Source organism: Tiliqua scincoides, chromosome 11 (assembly GCF_035046505.1).
Source record: "Tiliqua scincoides isolate rTilSci1 chromosome 11, rTilSci1.hap2, whole genome shotgun sequence".
Lineage (NCBI taxonomy): Eukaryota > Metazoa > Chordata > Lepidosauria > Squamata > Scincidae > Tiliqua > Tiliqua scincoides.
In genome coordinates, this window is record NC_089831.1 from 231,370 (window position 1) to 249,873 (window position 18,504).

An 18,504-nucleotide genomic window follows, 5' to 3' on the forward strand; every position below is an offset into this window, starting at 1 on the left:
CTCAGAAGGACAGAAGCTTGAGTCAACCTCAAGCTGGCTACCGGGGATCAAGCTGGGATCGAACTCAGGTCATGGGGAGAGTTCTCAGTTGCGATAAAGCAGCCTGCCGCTCTGCGCCACACAAGGCTCTTATCATATCACTGAAACAGTCACCAATTAAACCGAAAAGTGAAGCAGCAAGTCCTGAAGGAGGAGGCTGTCCCAAGCACACCCCTCCCTTGCTCACAGCCATGCCCTTGGATGGGAGAGGCCTTTGAGGATTTGGCCAGCTCAGCAATTCCTCTAGACTTTTCAGGAGGCTGCCTGGGAAGGGGTCAGGCAGGCATCTGTGGGTCCATCAGGCAGCCGGCACAGTGCCTTGTCAGCAACCCACAAGGCCCAAGGGTGGTGGACGGCAGCACATACCTGCTGCTTTCCCAGCTGCAGCAAAACCCGGGTCCCTGGAGAGTGGTTGTCTTTTATGGTGAAAGCTGTTGGCTCCAGCGGCATCCAGGAAGGAAATTCAAGACCTCAGCAGAATGGGGGGGGGGGGAGAGCAGCTCGATGCCGCTGAGTTAATTGCTTAAAATAAAACACCCCCAAAGCCCCTGAAAACCTTGATCCTGAACTGAAAAGCAGGTGGGGGGGTGGATGCCCCTTCAACAGCAGGCCTCCTTGGTGCTGAGCAGCCTGGTCAGAATGGGGCTCCTGCTGCTGCTCTGCTCCACCAAGGGGGGCACCGAAACCTTCACGACAATAAAGCAAAGTGTTTCATTCATAATTCAGAGGCTGCTGGAAAGTGGTTTTCAGAAACCGGCTGAGACAGTCAAAACGGTGTCTCTGCTCCCAAACGGGCTTTCAGAGCAGCCTCCCGGCAAGGGGACAAAGACTGGTCAGGTCAGGGGTCTCCTTGGCCCGCCCTGCACAGCCACCAGGAACACGGCCCAATCCGGCCAGGGTCAGAGTACCAAGATGAGAGGGGCTGGGCTGCACAGTCCTGACTGGCCTGCAGGAGATCTCCATCCAACCTCCAGACCTCTCCCAGCAGAACAGAAAAAGATCCTTTGGAGAGCTGAGAGAGCCATTCGCTCCCAGTCTGAGCAGGCAGGACGGAGCTGGACAGAGCCAGGGCGGACTCAGCAGCAGGAGGCTTCGCAGCTCGGATCTGGGCCATCCAGCCCCAAGGAGGGCAGAGCTCCTTGTGGGGAGACAGCATCCTGGTGGGGGGAGACACAAACGCTGGGATGTAAGTCCCCAGGTAAGGCAAGAAATATTCCATCCAACGGGGTACTGTTGAAAACCAGGACATGCTTCTGACCCCCGCATGGAGACTCAGGACCTGAGCAACACTATGCCTCACTCTGGGGAAGTCTTTCCTCCACCTGCCACACATGGCGCCCCTTGACTCTGCGATGACTTAGAGTGGAAGGCACTTGCCTTTGGCTAAAGACACATCAGGAAAAGGTCACCAACAGCACACACTTTGGTACGAAATAGCAGTGTGGAGCTTCTTAGCTCATTTGTTGCTTTTATATCTTCGTCCTCCCTCCAAGGACCTCTGGGCAGCTCACAAGCCCCCTGCCCCCCACAGACACACTTTTATCCTCAAAACAACCCTGTAAGATTGCCTAGGTGGAGTTGCAGGCTTAACGTCACCTGGGCCCAAATCCTAACCAACTTTTCAGCTGTGCCAATGGGGCATGTGTTTCATCCTGCAGATGGGTGGCAGTCACAGAGGCCTCCTCAAACTAAGGGAATGTTTGTAAGGGAATTCAGACTACCTGAGGGCTGCATTGCCCTTACCTCGGTGCTGGAAAGTTGGTTAGGATTGCACCCCTGGTGAGCTTCATGGCCAGGTGGGTATCTGAGCCCAGGTCAGCTCCAATCCTAGCATGGCACACTAACCACTATATGACACAATTTCGCACAGATGTGCACAAGAGACAGAACACAACATTGTAAATATGCAGCCCCCCTGAGAGATTGAACTTTTCACAAATCGGGAAGGAGCCTGAAAATGGACAGCAATGGCAAGTTGTGCTAATGACACTTGAACCAGGCACCCCATCAGGGACCACATGGGACAGAAGGAGAGAGCAGGGCTGGCTCTCGGTCCAGCCGGAAGCTCCTTGTCCAGGGGTTAGCAGACTAGCCTAGGTCTCTGGCCAAGACGTTCTGCTTCCAGAACTGCCCCGCTGCTCATGTGAGCAGCTTCCTCCCCCTAGCCCTTGGCTGCCAGCCTTGGCAGAAATGTATCTCCAGCCAGCAGGTGGAGAGGCACCTGCGTCCACCCACTCCTGCCCTCCTGTGCAGCTCAGCTGGGTGGGCGACTCCAGCTGTGGACGACAGACAGCAGTGTCGGGTTCAGCACATCCACGCTCCATTTTGCATGCAGACCAATGAAATGAACCCGAGACAAAGCAAACCCTCCTCTTTGTTTCAAAATTCTCCACTACCCATCAGCTCAACAAGCTCTCAGGATGTCTTGCAACACTTGGAAAGCAAATAGGCTGCCTCCCACTCGGGGATGTTAACAGAGACCCCCGAGGTTCAGGATTGTTCTAGGAGGGAGATTCTGCCCAGAAAGCCCCTCTGGCCAGCCTGCTCTCCTGGGTTGAGGGCAGGGGATTCAGACTAACAAGGTGTTTCCCTGGTAAGCTGGATGTCCAGGCAAGGGGAAGCGGGGGGGGGGGGGTGGCAGGAAGGGAGTGAGCACTAAGCACTAGGCACTACTGTCTTGGATCATCATGCAGTTGCTGGCGGCTCCTGTGTAGACCCTGACAAAGAGGGAAGGGAAAGGTAGGGGGCCTTTAATGAAATCATAGGTTCTACCCCCTGACCCTGCCCAGTTTTAGCCATGCCATCTCCCACTAGCCTTCTAAACAGAGCAGGGAACAAGATCCTGACAAAAGGGAAAGGGGTGGGATCCCAGAAATCTGAGCACTGGACCCTTGGAAAGAGGATTGGAAGGAAAGCTGGGGAACAGGAGTCATGAGTTCTCCTGCTACGTGCCATCAACCCAGTTGTTGGCGGGAACCAGCCCGTCCACTCTCCCCACAGACCTTGTTCTGAAAAGTTCAGTCTGCATGTTTGCCAGGCAGAAAAGCCCCACTGCTGTTTAGGGACTTTCCATTTGGGGGACAGGGTGGATCTGGCCCTTTGGTATGCCACAAAACAGCTTTTTATGTGTCTGCTGCTGCGGTGGTGTAGCTGGAAGGGGGCGGGGAACTCAGGCTGGCAGGGAGTGTCAATGAGGCGGGCAAGTGGCCCCTCCCTTAGGAGCCATTCCCAGTGGGGGGAGCAAAACAGCTCCACTGAGCCTCCCCGCCAGACTGAGTGCTCCACCACCCCCTCCAGCTATGCCACTGTGCTGCTGTAACCCTCCTTGATCCTCCTGAGATGGATTTAAGAGCCAGCTTCTCTGATCGAAAATAGGGTGAAAGCCAGGAATAAGGAGGAGAAAACGGGAGGCAAGAGAACATTAATAGAATTCTCCCAGAGATGCAGAAGATATGACTACATCTGATATATGATTATAGGTAATAATAGGTTCAGTAGAATATAATCAAAAGATTGTGGTATAGGCAGCTATTTAAAAGGTGCACAAACGCGTGCACACACACACCCTCCTTTCAGAGATCTTTCTATCAGCTCCAGATCTCTCCAACACCCTTTCCAAAATCTTTTTCTGCTTTCAAACAGGGATGTGTCTGAGGTTGGCCAGATCAAGCCCGTGTCCATCAGAGGCCCACCTGGCTGGACCACAGTGGCAATGGTCATGTGCCATGCATGTGCAGGGGGTGCCGGGGGGGGCAGTGCAGGGCCCCCAGCAAGCCAGCATTACCTCTTGTTTGAGCTTCAGCTGCTCACCCCGACAGTGCAGTGAAAGCAGGCCCTGCTGCTAGTGTCCAGGGACAGACTTGTGGTCATTCACAGAGCATGATCCAGAGCAGTCTTTCAACCTGTGGCTGCACAGATGGAGCAAACATTGCCACCGACTGGGTTCAGTCAGGCCAAAACAGTCCGCTGAGCAGCTCAGAAGTAACAGTGGTGTCCCTGTGAAGCCACCAAGCCCAGGGGCAAACTCTCTCTGAGGTCCAGAAGCTGTGGCTGCCAAGCAGAGAAGGGCTCCTGCGATTGTGCCCTGCATCTCATAGAGCTTTAGTGGCCACCACTGACCTCCAGAGCTGCCACAAAGACCATGATATGGGAAGAAAAGCCAGGGGTGAGAGTGAAGATTAAATGATTGGGGGGGAATTTAGGATGGACAAAAAGAAGGGCTTCTTCATGAATTCTTAGCCTATAAAATGTATGGCCACCAAATGTGTTGATGGCCACTGGCTTGGATGGCAGGTTGCCACTACTGTGGTTTGAGAATTGGTTTGTTAATTGTTTTGTTGTTAATTGCTGCTTCTTGGTTTTACTGTATGATTTTAAATTATGCTTTAAGCTGCTCTGGGAATTCCAGGATTGAAGAGCAGGGTATTAAATATTTAAAATAAACAGAGAGTTAAATACAAGCAGAGCTTTCTTCTTTCACTTGCAGGATTGGGCCTTGACAGAGAAGGAAAATTAGAGAGTCCCTTACTCTGCTCCTGAACCAAAAGGGGTCACAAGAGGAGACTCGAAACAGGCAAAAAAATACATACCATAACAGAGCCCCAGTAAAGTCAAATACTAGTCAGACCAACGGCAGCATCAAGAGGGTAGATCCAGCTGCCATCCTCTGCAGTCTGTCAGCTGGATCCTAACCAAGTATGCTCAGATGCAGTAAGGGGGTCCATTTTAACAGTTTTATTAACAAATAAGCAGGCTATAGTCAGAGCTATGGTTTTCCCAGTAGTAATGTATGGCTGTGAGAGCTGGACCTGGAGAACTGGAGGGCTGAACACTGAAGAATAGACGCTTTTGAATTATGGTTTTGGAGAAGACTTCTGATGGTCCCCTGAACTGCAAGATCAAATCAGTCAGTCCTACAGGAAATCAACCCTGACTGTTCATTGGAAGACCAGATGCTGAAGCTGAAGCTGAAATACTTTTGTCACCTCATGAGAAGGGAGGACTCTTTAGAAAAGACCCTGATGCTGGGAAAAATTGAAGGCAAAAGGAAAAGGGGATGGCAGAGGATGCGATGGTTAGATAGTGTCACAGAGGCAATGAATTTGGACACACTCCGGAAGTTAGTGGTAGACGGGGGGCCTGGCCTGCTGTGGTCCATGGGGTCAGGAAGAGTCGGACATGACTTCATGACTGAACAACAGCAAAGGCTCCATATTGCAGCTCCAGTGCCAAGTCCTCAAAGCAGAGAGCAAATGTTCTGTGGAACAAAGGCTGGTGGGGGGGCAGTGATGATATACAGGCTGTGGAACTAGAGTGGAGGGAAAGGTCCAGCTGGTCTAACCACAGGAGAGCACTTCATCACTTCAGAGGGAGAGGCCAACTCAGGTTTAGTCCTGCAACCTACTTTTGATGCCAAAGGTTGATTCTTGGCACAGGCAATGGCTTTGAGCATGCGCAGAGTGCTCTCCCCTGGCCAAAACAGGGCAGGTCTTCAGGCCAGGACCCACCTTGCTGCCCAAGTCTCACAACTGGCCCTGAGGGGCTTCTTTCAGTTCTGGGGGATTATTTCTGGTCAGGAGGACAAGCAGGCTCTCACCCCTGCCCTCAGGACCTCAGCTCCTTCTCAGCGAGGCCCGTTCTGGCCTTCCCAAGTCAGAGCCCTGCCAGGGTCAGACTGGGTGAAGTTTGGAAGGTGATGGGAAGTCCAGGCAACTCAGAGCAGGTCTCCCTCTTTGCTCTGCTCCTCTCCAATCCCACCTTTAACCCAGTCTGGGGATCCCTGTCTGGAAGGCAGCTTTGTCTGGCTCAGAAGCATGTCTGGGGTGACAGTGGGACAATGCTGCCCTCCAGTGGCCGAGAGTGGGGCTCCTGGGCCTCGTAAGACTCGTGAGAGCAAAGGCAGCGGCTTTCTCTGTTCACACAGGTGATCAGAGAGAGATGCTGGTGAGCTGGGGGCATTCACACCTTCTTGTCAGGGTCCCCCCATGCATGCACGAGCCCTTCATGTGGCTGCACCTCTCTGCTTGCTGGAGACTTCTCCTTTACTTGGCAATGGCCTGTCCAGCTTCAGGAGAAGAACTTTTTAAAATAAAACTGGACATTTCATAGAACAAGTGCTGCAGCTTTTCACAAGCCATGCAGAAATCAGGATCAGCCTTGGGCAACTGAGAGGTTTTTTCCTCACTTCTTCTTCCCCCTTCCCCCAAATAAACAGTAGTCATGGCCACAATCTTCTGCACGCTTACTGAGAAGATCCATTGAATTCAGTGAACTTCTTTCTCCTTCCAGAGGCAAAACTAGAGGTGTGGTTTACCTGGAGCAAGTATCAGAATATCTGATATCAGAAAATCTGTTTGGGCTGGCAAACAGGAGATGGCTGGGGCACCTGTGGCCAAGTTGCTGGCTCAGCTGCCTGATTGCAGGGGGTGGGAACTGCTCTAAGGAAGACTAAAAGAACTGCTGCCATATGGACCAGTGACCAGGGCTGGGGGGCAGATTTCCACCGATTGAGGACTACCAGCCAGAGGGTGTGTGTGTGGCCAGACTAGTGTAGGGCTCTCTGGCACCCTGCCCCAGGCAAGGAAGGGGGATGCAGACATTTCCACCCTCTCCAGTTATCCTGTCCCCCATAGCTTATTGGTAATTGTATTTTCTGCTCACGTGTGCACATAGCTGGATGTCAGGGGCTCCCTGGAAGTGCTGGATGCAAGTCTCTCCAGCCAAAATTGAATCTGTCTACTGTAGTTGGTGCTGGCTGTGGTGTCTTGGGCCTCCCCACTAAAGTACAGGAGTGAGAGGCAATGACAGGCTGCTGCCATGGGGGGGGGAGGGGGACTGGAATGTCCACTCAGGGATATTCCAAATCCTTTCCCAGAGACACAGTGAGAACGGAACCCATGGCTGCGGCTCCCATCTACCACGTGACTGTCTGGTGAGAGGGGCATCTTTGAGGCTGCCCTTCCAAGAGGCTCTTGGGATGAAGCAAACTGGAATCAAAGCCCAACTCCACCAGGCACTTCTCAAATCCACTTCCTCCACCGCACGACACCAACAAAATAGTTTATAATTTTGCACCCCGCATTAAGCTACTGCAAGAAATGCCAAGGCAGCGAAGCACAAGCGCATCGCTGCAGAGCTGCAGCTGGGGCTGCACAGAGAGGCACAACCAGCAGGGGGCAGGCAGGGTGTGTCTGTCTGCAGCGCAAGAGGCAGGAGCAGGCCTCTCGGGCACGCTTGGGTCTTGCTGCTGACACGACTAATTCCTTGTGACTTACAGTCGCTCAGCTCTCTCTCTGGCATGTTCTGCTCTGGCTGTGCTTCTGAGTTCCCAGTCACGCGCTCACGCGCTCACTGTCCAGACATAGACTCAGTGCTCCTGTCTGTAAAACGGGCGAACCAAATGTCTTCGTTCGTTAATGCTGCACTGGTGCATTGATTGTGTCTGGGTTCATCCACCTGAATTGCCCACTCTTGCTTGCTTTGCGTTTTTGACACTGTCAGAATCTGGATGGTGTTCAGATGATCTATGGTGGCCTCAGCATGTGTGGATGGTGATGCCTGGCAGAAGGGGGTGGTGAGCACACGACACAGCTGTGTACCACAGATGATCCTTCAGAGGTGCCCAGAAATATTGCTCCCAAGCAGGGGAAACAGGGGCACCCTCCTCAGCCAGTCCACATGCGAAGTGCTTTGGTACCACGAGACATTTTAGCAATAGTAGGAGAACCCCAAGGCTGCCTGGGTGCCGACTGCTGGCCTCCAGGCAGGACCAGCCAAGTGCCCGGAGAGAGCAAAACATGCCAGGTGCTTCCAGGAGACAGGCAGGAGAGAGGAGGCACCCAGTCGCCAGCAGCCCTCCAACCAAGAAGGGAATTGATTTGGAAGGACAGGCAGAAAAAAGCTGCCACTGAATGGGGCACAGCCCTCCCACAGACACAACAGTCCCAGCCCAAGGAGGCTTCCATTGTCACAAGAGCGTCTCTCCTTCTGTCTGAAGTGCATTTCAAAGTCTCACAGAACCTGAGCACTGTGTGGTGCCCCTTTTTTGAAACTGCAACAAGCCTCGACTCCGTTTAAGGAAGCTCTCTGCAGATCTGTGCACCTGCTTGGCAGCGATGATCAGAACACCTCCTCTGCTACACACACATTTCAGCTCCAGATCCGAAAGAAAAAGACAGGGAGGCAGGCAGGCCGCATCCTGCCTCCCTCCCCTTGCCACCCTCCTCGTTCATGGGGTGTTCATCATCTTCCTTAGCTTCAGGATCATGCTGCCCCCTGCATTCTCTTCAGGTCTGCTCTTGTCCTGCCCAGGGAGTGGGAGCTGGGCAGGCCCCACCATCTTGGGGACCGCGTAGTCGTCCAGGCAGGGGTTGTAGGGATACTCGTGGCCCACGGGGTCCTCAGCAGTGGCACGCAGCTTCCACGCATCCCCTTTGATCTCCTGGGGCTCATCATAGACCAGGTGCACCAGAGCCTCTGGGTCATCATAGATGTGCTCTGGCCCCACCTGAGCAGGGTCCAGGCCCGGCACACCAGTCCTGCCCCTGAGGGAGACTGGCAGGGTGGAGGCCTTCTCCGAGCTGCACAAGGGGCAGTTGCCCTCAGTGCCCACCCCGGGCCTGGAGAGGGTGTCAAAGGGCTCTGCATACTCCGACTCAGGCATGATTTTGACCTGAGGCAGGGGGATCTTTCCTGCGCACTCCAGCACCCCAGGCCCATACTGGGGTTCATGACTGGGGTGGGCATCTGACAACACCATGTATACACCCTTGGTGCTGGAGAGGGGGCAGCTGGCTGTGGGCTTCACTGCTTTGCCCTTTGGGGGCTTCCGCTGCCAGCCGGGCTCCAAGGAGAGGGACTTGGTGCTGGTGGCGTGAGAGAGTGGCAGCTCCTCCTCTGGGGCCCCTGCTTCATCAGGCTTGGCCCTAGTGAGCAGGGAGGTGCTGGAGGAGGCAGCAGGAGAGCCATTTGCCCCCAAGTCCCGATGTGCATTGATGGCCGCTTCAATTATCTGGATGATCTCATGGCCCTGCTTGGTGGCAAACTCAAAGCAGCCTTCCCCGGAAGCGCATCTCCGGCCAGCTTCAAATGAGAACATCACCTGGAAGGCAAAGAAGAGAGACCAGGTGCGCTGAGGTCGGGCCTCATTCTGGGCAGAGCTTTGCATCAGCTGAATTGGCAGCTGAGGACACCTCAAAGCACCAGGAAAGTCCTCCAGGCACCCAGGGGTACCAAGGCCCACAGAGGGGGCTCGGAACGTCATGAGCCTAGCATTAAGCAGGGTGGGAGGGGGGTCAGTGCCAGCAGCAGAGGAAGCAGACCCAAGCCCCAAGCCTGAGCGTGTCCAAGCCGTTCCCCCACAGGGCAGCTTCTCCACTGAAGCTCATCATCACAAGATACCAGCTTCCACGAGGATGTCTGGGGAGGGGAAGGAGGAAGAGACGGCCGGGCACAGGGCCAGTGGGTGGTGCAGCTCACGTGGCGAGGGAGGGACAGATTCAGGAAGCCCTTCACCCTGCCTCTGTGGATGGAGCCACATCAGTCTAAAAGCAAGTGGGGTGCAGGCCACCCTCTTCCTCACCTTGCTTCTTCCTCGCCCAGCCTTCTCTGAAAACAAGAAGTGTGGGACTTCCTGTTTTATTTGAAGGGGTTGCACAAGGAAGGAGCGAGGCGAGTGCACAGGGAAGCAGGCTGCCAGTGCCCACGCCTGGCAAAACCACACCAGCAGTGGCGGTCCGTTTCCCTGACCACCCCCTTCCTCCTCGCGCAGTCCCTTTAAATAAAACAGAAAGGCCCACCACACTTCCTGTTTTTGGGAAAGAACTGCATGAGGAAGAAGTGCAGCAAGGAGGTCAAGAGGCTGCTCTTCCACTGGGACGGGGGGGGGGGGGTTGGAGGGTGGGTGCACTTGGGTGCATGAACATACATGGCACCTCAGAGCCACCTCAGAGCCACCTCAGAGCCAGGTTCCTCCAGGGGTTAGGGTTAGATCTGGTCGGGCCATTGCTATAACCATCTGCTCTGCATGCCTGACACTGCTGGGGCTTAGCCAGTAGCAGGGTCTTGCAGCAACTCCTCTGGTCTGCAAAACGAGAGAAATTCAGGTTTGAAAAGGATGCCAAACCATCCCCAGTAGCCTGCAGCAAAAGGGCTTCACAGACAGTAGGCAGGAGGGTTTCCTCCTGGGCAAACATCTGCGTGGGGGCAAGATTATAATCAAAGGGCAAGGGGGACAATATGGGGAAAACCCCTCCCCCAGCACCCTGGTCATGATCAGGATCCCCCTCCCCCTGTAAATGCTCTTTGCTAGAATGCAGAGAAACTAGGGGCCAGGCACTGATCTCCTAGAGAGGCACCAAGGCATCAACAGTGAAGTCTGGTTCTCAACCAGGTCGTTTCCTAGCTAGCAGTATGGGAAGAACTCTGCGCATTCTGCAAGGGAGGGAGGGAGGGAGGGTGCAAGAGAAGGAGCCGCTCAGTGTCTCCCCCCACTTCCTTCCAAGACAGGAAATGGCTCTGTCACCCCCCCTCCACTCACTCCCACACACACTCTGTTCTCTCCCAGCCTTGCTCCCACCTGTGCTGCTGCTCCCTCTTCCTTCTCACTTGCTTTCTGCTGGCCCCAGTCCTTTTTCTGGTTCTGAGAGGTGAAAGCGTAGAGGTGGCTGGGGAAATGACCTCCATGAAGCTCAGAGAGGAGGTGACAAACACCTCGGAAAACCAAATCAGGACTCAGAGCGGTTTTGACAGGTTCAATCATGGGGCCCCCACCAGCACAATGAAGATCAACAGAGATCTTCAAGAGATCCCAAGTTCAGGGTCAGGGACCCCAGTGGGGCTGAAGTCGAGGAGTGACCAGGCATCAAGCTCCCTCCCTGACCACCTGGCCGGTGAACGGGCTGGGCTTGCAAGACCTGGGATTGCTCCCTGCCATCACCATTACCTTGTCATGACCAAATCTCCGCAGGAACTTGTACGGCCAGGTGTAGAGCATGCCGCCTGTCTGCACGCTGCTCAGCTCCAAGGCATCGGCTGTAGCACAAAGCAGAAACCTGCCCCAGAGGCGACAGTGCTCCGAGGCCTGTGTGGCCCTCACAGCCACCGGAAACCGCGTCCCAAAGGCAGCTGCTCCTGCTGGGAGAAGAGATGCAGTTGCTTCCTCTCTGAAAATATGTCTGCCCCGCCTGTCAGCCCCAAAGGGCCTGCAAGGAGGTTTACAACAATTCGCAAACAGGAGAGAGACACATGGAATGCATTGAAACAGGCAAACATAAAATACGATAAAACACAGCCAAAACAGAGAGCCAGCAACACTCAGGGAAGAAATCACCCGCGTCCCAATCCACAGCCAGAGCAAAGGCCTTCACAAGGCCCTGGCATGCCAGGCAAAGGGGCCAGGGAGGCTTCCAGGGCAGGCAGTCTCACAGTTCAGACCCCAACCCAAAAAGCCTTGTTCTGCTTCTGCTGGTGGGAGGGCAAGAAGCAGCAAGACTGCCAGTGAAAAGTGTCCTTGACAGTCAGAATCAGGCCCTTGAGGATCCTGCTACCACACCAAGGAGGGTTTTCACCAGCCCTTTGCACTGTGCCCAAAAGCAAACCAGACCCACCTCTGTCGGTACCACCTCTGCAAAACACCAGGCAGTGGCCGCTGCACACCTGCTGTAGTGATCTTGCACGATTGTAACAAGACACCATTATTCCGACAATGTTTTGTCACGTCTCTTCTTTCTGCCATATGCTGCTTTGCATTTTTTTAAGTAAAAAGCAGCTTCAAAAGTTATTTAATAAATGCAATAAAATCATCTGTTCAAAGGCAGCCCCCTGAAGAAAGCATTCCGTTTCCTGGGTGATGTTTCCACATGCACCTGTGTGTCCTCTAGGCCAGTGGTTCTCAAACTGGTGGGTCGCGACCCACCAGCTTCCCTTTAAGGGGCGGGGGCAGGGGGAAAGCCACAAAGCGATCCCCAGGATCGCACCCCTGCGGGGGAGGGGGGCTATTTTTTAACTACCCATACGTGCTCCCAGGGTCCAGGGGGTGCGGGGAGCCCAGCGCAGCGCTTGCAGGGCCGCGGCTTTTAAACAGTGAAAGTTCCAAGCGCGACAAAATCAGAAATTCCACTTCCGGTTTAATCACGCTTGGAACTTGCACTGTTTAAAAGCCGTGGAAAGCCCTGCAAGTGCTGCACTGGGCTCCCCGCACCCCCTGGACCCTGGAAGCACGTATGGGTAGTTAAAAAATAGCCCCCCTCCCCCGCAGGGGATCGCTTTGCTGCCCCCGCCAAGACTTACCCCGGCAGTAAATCCCCCGGGAAGTTTGAGAACCACTGCTCTAGGCCTCTGGCGACAGCCTTCTGGGAGACCTGGGGTTATGGCCCTGGCACCACCAAGCCAGGCACCTGCTGTGCCAGGACAGCTGTGGCCACCTCTGCCTTGCTGTGACGACTGGAGGCTTGTGCTTCTGTTAAGCCTTGCCAAGCTGGATTCCAGCCATGGTGGAAGAAATAGCTACAGACAGGTGGGGGTGATATGGGGGAAACAAGTAAGAGCCTGGGGGTTTGGCAGTCAGGGAGGGCTGGTGAGTCCCCGAAGAGGCCGTTGTGTGATTGCACACATCCCTTCTGAGGCTGGCACACCCAGGTACTTGTCCTACCATTCATCACACACATCTGTATCTGCAATGTCTAATGACCAGCTCTCTTCCCCAGAGCGTGCACATCTTCCCCCCATGTCCAAAGGAGTCATTGGGACAGGCATTCGCTGCCCACATGAGGTCGGTTTGCCTGGTTCCCAGTTCCCTGCTCCTAGCACTTGACAAAGAGAAAGAGGGCAGGCCCCGCCACCCCCCAAAGGTTCACCATCTCGGTTTTGACACAATAAGAACATAAGAAGAGCCCTGCTGGATCAGGCCAAAGGTCCATCTAGTTCATCTCAAAGTGGCCCACCAAGTGCCCCAGGGAGCACACAAGACAACAGACACAATCTGCATCCCAGTGCCCTCCCCTGCATCTGGCAATCAGAGGCAGCCTGCCTCTAAAACCAAGAGTTTGCACAGACCTACTATGACTTGTAACCCGTAATGAACTTTTCCTCCAGAAATTTGTCCAATCCCCTCTTAAAGGCATCCAGGCAAGATGCCATCACTACTTCCTGTGGCAAAGAGTTCCACAAACTAATTACACGCTGGGTAAAGCAATATTTTCTTCTGTCTGTCCTAACTCTCCCAACATTCAACTTTTGTGGATGTCCCCTGGTTCTGGTGTGACATGAGAGGGAAAAGAGAGGGAAAAGCAGTCTATCTACTCTATCCATCCCCTGCATGATTTTGTATGTCTCAATCATGTCCCCCCTCAGGCACCTCTTTTCTGGACTGAAGAAGCCCAAACGCTGTAGGCTTTTCTCATAAGGAAAGTGCCCCAGCCTAGTAATCATTTTGGTTGCTCTCTTTTGCACCTTTTCCATTTCCACTCTGTCCTTTTTGAGATGCGGTGACCAGAACTGGATGCGATACTCCAGGTGTGGCCTTACCATCGATTTGCACAACAGCATTACAATATTAGCAATATCTGGAAACAAAAGGCCAGTGAAGTGCAGCGCATGTCTGGGTCGGAAATGGGGAAGGGCTGAGACGCATCCGGCCGTTGGGAGCAGGTTATCTTCTGCAGAAGGCCCAGGCCTGCAAAACCACAAGGCAGGAAGAGGGCAAGTCGGCTCTGCAGCACTGGTACTTTTTCCATGACGCCCTGACCAGCGCACAAGGCTGAGCCGGCACTGCAACAACCTCCTCCCTGCCTCCTCGAGAAGGAAGGAAGGAAGGAAGGAGCGCTGCTTTTGATGCTGGTCCTTGGACGGCAGGCTTGTGGGGGCAGCAAATTTGGCACTGGAGCCCTGTCTGGACCAAAAGACCCAGCAGATTCCAATCTTGAGTCCTGGGTAGATCTGGACAAGCCGCTTGCCTAAGAGCTGGGGGGGGGGTGCTGCATCCTCTAGTCTTGGTGAGTTGACAGCAGCTTCCCACCACCTCTCCACCTTCCTGCAGTCCTGCTCCGCTCTCCACCTGACTGCCCTCATGCAGAGAGGGTGCTCAGTCCCCCCATTCCCTCCTGCCCAGCACAGGACCACTCCCCGGTGTCTTCAGCCTACCTTTGCATGGGGGGCTGTAGAGGGAGTTCTCTGCCATGGAGAGGGAAGAGGCATCTGTCCCCTTCAGGAGTTTGGCCTCCAGCATCTTGTTCCAGGCTTCCTTGCTTCTCTGGAACCCAAAGAGGAGAGGGGCTGTCAGGAGCAAGCGGCAATCCAGGGGCCCACCTCTCCATTGAGGTCTGATTTCTGTTGCCTGGGCACCTGAGCCTGGCCAAGAAGCCTTTGCTTTTGGAGGCCAGGAAAAGCAGAGTCTTGACCAAACACTGCAACATGTCAAGGGAAGAAAGAGCAAGGGGGAGTGTGTGTCTTGGACATTCCCAGGCTCCTGCTATCTAGTCAAAGCATCGGCCACATTCAGCTGGATGCATCTTACTCAGGCACTGCAGAGGCCAGAGCTTGGCCAGGCTGGCTCTCTGTGCCGGCTGCTGCAGGTGCATGCACACAGCTTGCACGAAGTGTCTGGAGCACTTGTGTGGTTCTGAGCATGAGCGGTGCCTAGGCCTCTCTTTGGTCTTTGCTTCTCCTACCTTCTGAGCATCTTTCTCATTCAGCACCCCTGCTCTCCGCTACTCCACATCCCCTCCCCTTCTTCCATTGAACAGCTCACATCCCTAGGCCTTGCCTGAAGTTCTCTCCCATCCAAAGTGACCTTCCCCTTTCCTCCCAGAAGCTGTCCTGTTCTTGAACATTCTACTGCTGACTGATTCACTGAGAGGAGCAGAGTGTTCCATCCCAGCTCAGCAGCTCCACCAACAGGCCAAGCATTTCATAGGCAACAGGCCAAAGGCAGACAGTGTGGAAGCAAGCCTATCTGCAAGACAATGAGGCCCAGTTGCCACCCCTCCTCGCATCTGCTAGGCCCGGCAGCCCCTGGCTAGACCACCACTATCCTCACCGAGAAAGCAAGCGTGCACAGTTCCAGGATCCAGCCCTCTGCCTCGGCCTTCTCCGCTGCCAGCAGGTAGCACTTCTCGGTGGTCTCCAGGAGGAACGGGACAGTCTCCTTTGGACTGCTGGCCTCTCCCTTGGCCTCGCCCACATACACACAGTCCGTCAGCTTGATGAGCCGCCTGCCGCTCTCAGCTCTCCTGCTCCTCTCCATGGAGGGGGGCCCAGAGCCCTCCAGGAGCTCCACACGGGCCGTGGCACAGGCACTCTCCCTGTACAGCACCCCCCAGAACTTCCGCCACTTCTACGAAGAGAAAGCAGAAACACAGCAAGAAGGGTGAACGGCATCCTGCCCTCCCTGCAACCTTCACACACAGGCGCCAAAGAAGCTGCAGATCCAACTTCAAAGTCCGTTTTGGAGAGCCCTTGGGCCAGGCGTCCTCAGCGAGGACCCTGCTCACCTCCACCTCCCCCGTAACATTCATTTATCTGAAAAATTTATACTCCGCTTTTCTCCCACACTCAGGGGCACTTGGCTTACAGAATAAAAATTGATACATATTAAATTTAAAACAATAATAAAAAAGTTAAACTTAAAAACTATTAAAACACTAAAATAGAACAAACCCCAGGATACAGTTAAAATTACATCTCCTTAAAAGTGCCACCCCATGATGTCAATCAAATGCCTTCCAAAATAAAAGAGTCTTGAGGCCCCGCCGAAAGGTTTCCAGAGAGGCAGCCATTCACAATTCCAGTAGAAGGGAGTCCCACATACGAGGAGCCACCACTGAGAAGGCCCTACTTCCAGCCACTATCCCCTTCATCTCTGCTGGTGGTGGCAGTCAGAAAGGCCCCCTCTGAGAGGATGGGTAGGATTATATGAAAGGAGGCAGTCCCTCAAATAACCTGGTCCCAAGCCATAAAGGACTTTAAATGTCAAAAGTAGCACTTTGAATTGAGCCTGGAAATGTACTGAAGCAGTCCCTCTCCCTCTGGGTCCAGTCCCCACTGCATCTTGCTCCTGCCACTCACTCGGGTGTTGCAACAACTTCTTCTAACTTGACCACAGGAAAAGTGTGGGTGGCAGCTGCAAAAGCAGAGCAGAGGCAGCAGCCAGTCCCTCTGCCAAGACAATAAGGGTGGCAGCTATCACCTTCCTCAGTCTACAATTTCTGTTGGGTTCCATTTGGGTCAGGAAGGGATTTCCCATAGGTCTGGGCCATAAGGGACTGCTATAACCCAAATCAGGGGGATACAAGGTCTTTTCTTGGGAAGTCTTGCTAGGAATGGTGAATTGGTTTAAGAGGCAGGCTGCCTCTGATTGCCAGATGCAGGGGAGGGCATCAGGATGCAGGTTGTATCTGTTGTCTGGGGTGTTCCTTGAAGCATTTGGTGTGCCACTGTGAGATACAGGAAGCTGGACTAGATGGACCTGATCCAGCAGGGCTCTTCTTATGTTCTTAATTTGCTGTGGGGGCAACTTTAACAGAAGAATCACCCTGGTGGATCAGGTCAAAGGGGATCTATCTAGACCCACATCCTGTTTCCATCAGACACCTCCGAAATCTCAAGAGGAGAGAATGGCGGCAAGAACTCCAATCCTGAATAAACCCCCCCCCCCCGCATCCGAGACTTAGCAGTGGGTGGCCTCTGACACGGGGGGTCTGTTCTTAGCCCTCAGAACTGGGGGCCTCTAAAACTCTTATTCTTCCTGGGCTCTCTAATCATGTTTCAAAGTCATTTTTGCTCTGGCCATTGCAACTGGCTGTGGTCACGAATGCCAGAGGATTTTGTGCACATCATGAAGACATATGACACCTCCCCACACTGTTGGGGGAGGCAGAGTTGTCTGAGGGGTTTAAGGAGGGCTGGGTTGAGGGCATTTCCCTGGCTGCAAATGGCCAGGGCCCTCCTCCCTCTGCTGAAGCAGGTGATTTTGTTTTCCTTTTTAATCTATCTGAAAGAGGTACCTCCTGCCCTTCAACATCACCACTCTCAAGGCAGCTGACCAAAACACAACCACACCACACCAGTAAAAAGCCAACACTCAAAAATCAGTTAAACAGCAGAGCAGAGAACGCAGAATGGCAACAGAAGACCAGCCACTTCTTCTAACCATAATAATAAGCATAATAAGAACATAAGAGGAGTCCTGCTGGATCAGGTCAAAGGTCCAGCTTCCTGCACCTCACAGCAGCCCACCAGATGCCTCGTGGAGCACACAAGACCACTAGATACCTGCATCCAGTTGCCACTCCCTTGCGCCTGGCATTCAGAGACAGCCTACCTCTAAAATCTGGAGGTCTCATACAGTCATCACTACTTGTAACCTGTGATGGACTTTTCCTCCATGAATTTGTGCAGTCCCTTTTTAAAAGGCATCTAAGGCCAGGTTCCACCACCACGTCCTGTGGCATTGCACCACCTTACCTTCCCAAATGTTTGCTGCTGCTGCAGGTACAGTAAGCCTTGCCTCACCACTGCCTCCTCCATCTTCTGAGCACAGGGCTGGACAATCTGCCAAACCTTTGGGCACCCCTCTGCCAGCTCTTCTCATCCCTGCTGCTAGGCTTGCCACCTCTTTGCGACACTCCCCGCCCTCCGCTTTCCCCTTCTAAAAAGCCTGCCTCACATGTCAACTTCCTGTCACTGAGACTTTACCAAAAAGGGCAGGAACAGAGCTGCACAGGCTCACACCAGCTGCAAGTGGAAACAACCACACACAAACAACTCTCTTCAGCAGCCCGTTCTCAATATTTTTATATTTGATTTCAGTATTTTATTGCAGCATTTAACAGAAGCAAAAATATTATTTGCTAAAAAACTGAGAGGAATAAACCTGTGTGATGGATGGAGAAGGTTTCACAGATTATGCTTATGTGCCAACTAACAGCTCTCGTTAAATTGGAGGAATGACACAGAGTTTTATTTTGCTCAAAACTAGTAGAAATTCCTTTTTATGCTAGAATGAAACTCATTATGGAAAAGCGAGAACACCAGTCCTTTTACAGCTTTAAAAGAGCATATTGTGGACCACAATATTACCTGCATGTATGCATGTACGTATGTACACACACACTTTTGTCTTGCATGTTTACATTCACATATAGAATATCCCTACAGGTTGGGCATCCTTTCTCTGAAGCGCTTGGGACCAGAAGCATTTTGAACTTTTCCATATTTTACGGAACAATCCTAACCCCTTATGTCAGTGCTTCCCAGCACTGACATAAGGGCAATGCAGCTCTGAGGTAAGGGAACAAGCATTCCCTTACTTTGAGGAGGCCTCTGTGAGTGACACCCAACTGCAGGATGCAGCGCACGTCCCACTGGCACCGCTGTGCCAGTGCTGGAAAGCACTGACTTAAGGAGTTAGGATTGCGCCCTTAGAATACTTTCATACATCATGAGCGATCTTGGGGTGGGGCCCAAGTC

At 53.4% G+C, this 18,504-nt stretch overlaps 1 protein-coding gene across 2 annotated transcripts; it reads right to left on the reverse strand.

Annotated features, from left to right (window-relative positions):
• Positions 1–4,767: 4,767 nt before the first annotated feature.
• On the reverse strand, positions 4,768–17,648 carry DOK2 (docking protein 2). Of its 2 annotated transcripts, none has more exons than XM_066639424.1 (5): positions 17,500–17,648; positions 15,074–15,370; positions 14,179–14,287; positions 10,982–11,169; positions 4,768–9,139 (listed from the first exon to the last, which is right to left on the reverse strand). In XM_066639424.1, the coding sequence occupies exons 1-5, from the start codon at positions 17,560–17,562 to the stop codon at positions 8,267–8,269; spliced, it is 1,530 nt and encodes a 509-aa protein (XP_066495521.1). In that variant the 5' UTR covers positions 17,563–17,648; the 3' UTR covers positions 4,768–8,266. The 2 variants fall into 2 exon arrangements, with proteins under 2 accessions (XP_066495521.1, XP_066495520.1); XM_066639423.1 differs by having other exon boundaries at positions 10,982–11,172.
• Between the last annotated feature and the right edge of the window lie 856 nt (positions 17,649–18,504).